A 5,260-nucleotide genomic window follows, 5' to 3' on the forward strand; every position below is an offset into this window, starting at 1 on the left:
AACTCCGAGAGAGGGTGACCAGCTGCTTTTGTACTTAGCAATCTCCAAGCGGGCTACCAGCTCGGTCTTAGTGAGGGAGGAAGAAGGGAAGCAACACCCGGTATACTACACGAGCAAGGCCCTGGTGGACGCAGAAACCCGATATCCACCAATGGAGAAGTGGGCGTTGGCTCTGATAACAGCAGCACGTAAACTCCGACCATACTTCCAAGCCCACCAGATCGTTGTAATGACCGACCAGCCACTTCGGCAAGTACTCCAAAAACCAGATGCGTCTGGTCGGTTAGTAAAATGGTCCGTGGAGCTGAGCGAATTTGACCTGTCCTATAGGCCCCGAGGAGCAACCAAGGCCCAAGCCCTGGTAGATTTTATGGTGGATTGTGTTGAACCGGGGGAAGAGGTCCAAGAGGAACAACCGGAGGAGCAAGAGGATTCAAAGGGGACATGGCTGGTAATGGTTGACGGGTCATGTAGTGAGCAAGGGTCCGGAGCAGGAGTGGTAATACGGAGCCCAGAGGGAACCGAGATAACATATGCGGTGAAGTTCGAATTTCAACTCACAAACAACCAAGCTGAGTATGAAGCCTTTATCACCGGGCTCGGACTTGCACACGCTCTCAGAGCAGAAAGAGTTGAAATTCGAGCAGATTCCCAATTGGTGTGTAATCAGCTCAATGATCAGTTTCAAGCGAGGGGAGAAAAGATGGGCCTTTATTTGAAGAAGGCGAAGCAGATGGTTAGGCTTTTCCAAGCAGTGGAGGTAAAGCAGATATCCCGGAATGAAAATTTCCGAGCAGATATGCTGGCTAGGATGGCAGCCATTGCAGACCCAAAATTACCGAAATCGGTTCCATTAGAGGTAAGGACCTCACCAAGTATTGAGGAAGAAGCAGAGGTGATGAGAGTAAGTATTGGAGAGTCCTGGATGGACCCGATTCGCGCATATGTCCGCGATGGAGTTTTACCAGAGGACAAAAGGCAAGCAAGGAAATTAAAATGCCGAGCAGCAAGGTATACGCTACTGGATGGAGTGCTGTACCGCCGAGGGTTCACCTTGCCCCTTTTGAGATGTTTGGATGATGAGGAGGCGGATTATGTGCTGAGAGAGATTCATGAGGGAATATGCGGCAATCACTCGGGAGCAAGAACTTTAGCCTTCAAGGCACTCCGGCAAGGATACTTCTGGCCAACCATACACCAGGACGCCAAAAGGATGGCAAAGAATTGTAAAACATGCCAAAGCTTCTCCGAGGTTCCTGCACAACCCCCGGAAAAGCTGACGGCGATGACATCCCCATGGCCTTTCGCCCAATGGGGAATCGATTTGATTGGTCCATTGCCTAAGGGACGAGGAGCGGCGACATATGCAATTGTGGCAATAGATTACTTCACCAAATGGGTGGAAGTAGGAGTCCTCAGCCAAATCACAGAGAGGAAGACAACAGATTTCATTTGGAAAAATATCATCTGCAGATATGGGATCTCCTACGCCATCATCACAGACAATGGGAAGCAATTTGACAACGGCAACTTCAGGGAATTTTGCCGAAACCTGGGGGTGGACCTGAAGTTTTGCACCCCCGCACACCCCCAGGCAAACGGACAAGTGGAAGCGGCCAACAAGGTGATAAAGAAGCTCCTAAAGACTAGATTGGGAGAGAAGAAGGGAGCTTGGGTCGACGAGCTAGCAGGAGTACTGTGGGCCTACAGGACAACTCACAAAACCGCCACAGGAGAAACACCGTTCGCTTTAGCCTTTGGTCATGAGGCGGTAATCCCAGCAGAGATTGGAGTGGGAACACATCGGACGGAATATTTCATTGAGGAGCAAAATGACGAGCAGATTTGCTTAAGTCTGGACCTGCTGGAGGAGAGAAGGGAAGGAGCAGCACAGAAAGTGGCCCAGTGCCAGCAAAGGGTCATGCGTTATTACAACAAGAACGTACGCGTAAGGCAGTTCCGAGCAGGAGATTGGGTACTTAGGAGGGTGAACCAGAACACCAGGAATCCTAACCATGGCGCTCTTGGCCCAAAGTGGGAAGGTCCGTACAGGGTGATACGAGCCACTGGACCGGGAGCTTATAAGTTAGCGTACCAGGATGGACGAGACGTGAAAAGGTCGTGGAACGCCGAACACTTGAAGAAATATTTCCAGTAAGCAGAGTCCTCTACTGAATTCCCATTTTGATAAGTTATTTCTGTTAACCGCATGACGGCTTGATGCGCATGTAAATATTCAGTAGTTTTGTAATACACTCAAATTTGAAATAAAGATGAATTCAGCACGAAATCCCTTTGCTAACAAGCTCAACAAGAATTTTACTAAGGCCAGCGAGTGCCTATTTCTGTTCGGTCAGCGAAGACCAGCAGCTAATTTTCCTAAGGCCAGCGAGTGCCTATTTCTGTTCGGTCAGCGAAGACCAGCAGCTAATTTTCCTAAGGCCAGCGAGTGCCTATTTCTGTTCGGTCAGTGAAGACCAGCAGCTAATTTTACTAAGGCCAGCGAGTGCCTACTTCTGTTCGGTCAGTGAAGACCAGCAGCTAATTTTACTAAGGCCAGCGAGTGCCTATTTCTGTTCGGTCAGTGAAGACCAGCAGCTAATTTTACTAAGGCAAGCGAGTGCCTACTTCTGCTCGGTCAACGAAGACCAGCAGCTAAAGCTTCGAAAATTCCACTAAGGCAACAAAGTGCCTGTTTCTGCTCGGTCAACGAAAGACCAGCAGCTAATTCTACGAGAAGTTTACTAAGGCAAGTAAATACCTACACCTACTCGGTCCACTAAGAAACCAGCAGGCAAGATCAGATAAGTCGTGCAATTATTTTGCAGAAGCAGTCTATGAGTAGACATTAAACAAGGGAGCCAATAAAGAACATCTAAAAATTTATTAATGTTCAGTTGGTTACAAAACTAATGAAAATCTAAAGTCTATACAAAAATAGACCTAAGGATTAGGAGGGACAGCGGCTTCAGCAGGTGAAGGATCTGTTGTCCCGGGAGGTGGGAGGTCAGCAATCTCGGGAGGAGGGGGCACGGACCCCTGTCCCACTTCAAAGACACGCAGCCCAGCTTCTCCCTCCTGCACCCCATCCGAAGGAGCATCCACCTGTTCCTGCTCACCTTGCTCCTTATCTGCTTGGTCGACCCCCGCCATATACCGCTGCACTCCGGCCTCCAGCTTGCTCATGTCCAGCTCGGGATATTCATCCTTAAGCACAGACATGATACACTTATAGGAGAAGGCAACCCCAGAATCATACTCGGCATCCAGCCGGTCGTCCACATCAGCGGATTTGCCTTTCTCCTCAGCCAGCTGCTCACCCAAGGATTTAATTTCCTCCTCAAGGGTGGCCCTCAGAGTTTCCCTTTCAACTTGAGTAGCCTGAAGATCAGATCTCAGGTCACCCAACTCGCCCTCAAGCTGGGAGGAAGTGGACTCAGCAACTGCAACTTTCTCCTCTAGCTCCATATTCAGCTTGTTCAGCTCAGCCAGCTTCTCCTTGGAGCGATCAGCAGAGTCAGCCTTCTTCTTCAACTCCTGATTGTCGGCTTGAAGCTTCTTCTCATGACGCGCGGACCCGGTCTTGTAGCACGAGACCATTGTGGCCAGCCTGAAGGAAACTCTCTGAACAGAAGCAGCCAACTCGGAGAGGCTCATGCTCTCGATGTCCTTCACCATCTTGGGCCCAACCGATCTTTTATAGTCTTTCTGATATGGACTCAGGTAATCACCTTGATCCCGAGACGGGAGAGGAGAAGATCGGTCCCCAGACTGCAAGCTGACCTCAGGGCCCTTGTCGGAGGTTTTATCCCCACCACTCTTACGAGGTGGAGGAGGAGGCAGAGCAGGAATAGGCGCCTTAGAAGGACCAACGCTAGGTTTCTTCGGAGGAGGAGGAGGGTTGCTAGAGCTGCTCGGAGCCCGACCACGCTTCCTGCTCATCGCGCTGAGGATCTTGTTATCCATTCCAGCGGCTAAATCCACTAGGCCCGAACCGACCAGGTTTGTTGGAGACAGGAGGTCTTGGCAGGTAGAAGCGTTCACCAGAGCAGGTTCCACCTGAAGCAAGGGTCGATCTTCAAGCCCCCCGATCAGACCCCACGACTCTGAAATAGCACAAAAGGTTAAAGAACCCAATAAGTAGCAATTTAATTAAGAATATAGGCAAAAATGAGCGACCTGGGGTGACAAAATGGGTGGGAAGATAAAGATCCCCACCAAGCGACCGAACTGCTGGGCACCATTTCCCTCCAGCAAAGAAGAATTTGTTCTTCCAATTTTTGCAAGAAGATGGAAACCCAGTGATCGGTTTCCTCTTTGCAGAACTGGACATAAAGTAGTACCAGCCCGCCTCCTTCGGGCTACTCCGCAGCTGATACAGATGTTTCACTTCAACAAGGGAAGGCTCCTCCAACCCGCACCTCTCCCACAACACAAACATTGCCGAGAGAACCCTCCACCCATTTGGGTGTAGCTGACCTGGGGCCAGGTGCATACCACTCAGTATCTTAGCAAAATAAGGTTGGAGGGGCAGCCGAGCTCCTAGTTTGAAACTCTCCAAGTGCATCGTCACATACCCTTTCGGAGGCCGACTGGGGACATCCCCTTTTCCAGGAACTACAAGAAGAATCTCGTTGGGGATGTTGTAGAGATTCCTAAGTTTAAATAAATCGGTGGGGGTAGTGGCGCAAGCCAGGAAATCAATAGGGTAGGAATCAGCCTCCACCCTATGACCTAGGTGCCTTTTCTGAGCAGGTTGGCTCGGTCCGGAGCTGCTTCCCTCACCATCACCTACTCCTTCAGGGAACCCAACCCCACCAGAACTGTGATTCTCACCAGAGCCCGACGCAGGTCCACCTCTATTCCCTACAAGCTCTAATTCGGGGGAAGGAGAGATAACCAAAGGGCGTGGGTATTCAAGGGTACTCCTGCCATGGGAATGACCTATACTACTGGAGGGTCCTAAGTTATCAGTGGGTATTGGCACATCGAAGCCTGAGTCCCCTGACTCTTCATCACCCTCATCAACAATCAACTTCCTCTTCCGATTTGACATACCGGAATCCCAGAAAGGAAACAGAGAAAACTCGAGTATATGGACACAAAGAAGGCAACACAGAACCCAATCAACAACAACCAGAGGAGAAGTTAAAAGGACTATACCTGGAATAGACTGACACTGATAGCGCCGCCGTGACACAGAAAACACCCGGCGAATGGATACTCCGGACGCTGGAAGTGTGAGCAAAGTACAGAGAGA

General features: G+C 50.2%; 1 protein-coding gene across 1 annotated transcript; it reads right to left on the minus strand.

Moving 5' to 3' along the window:
* Positions 1–2,943: 2,943 nt before the first annotated feature.
* LOC127903722 (uncharacterized) lies at positions 2,944–5,056 on the minus strand. Its single transcript, XM_052444351.1, has 2 exons — positions 4,219–5,056; positions 2,944–4,106 (listed from the first exon to the last, which is right to left on the minus strand). Exons 1-2 carry the CDS (start codon positions 5,054–5,056, stop codon positions 2,944–2,946), a joined length of 2,001 nt encoding a protein of 666 aa, XP_052300311.1.
* Between the last annotated feature and the right edge of the window lie 204 nt (positions 5,057–5,260).

The sequence above is a fragment of the Citrus sinensis genome, chromosome 1 (genome assembly GCF_022201045.2).
Source record: "Citrus sinensis cultivar Valencia sweet orange chromosome 1, DVS_A1.0, whole genome shotgun sequence".
NCBI lineage: Eukaryota > Viridiplantae > Streptophyta > Magnoliopsida > Sapindales > Rutaceae > Citrus > Citrus sinensis.

Bases quoted from the DNA above. Each gene is read 5' to 3' on its own strand.
- LOC127903722 (XM_052444351.1), bottom strand. From the start codon at position 5,056: ATGTCAAATCGGAAGAGGAAGTTGATTGTTGATGAGGGTGATGAAGAG. The intron at 4,107-4,218 runs GTGGGGATCTTT...GTGCTATTTCAG, and splicing joins CCCAGCAGTTCGGTCGCTTG to AGTCGTGGGGTCTGATCGGG.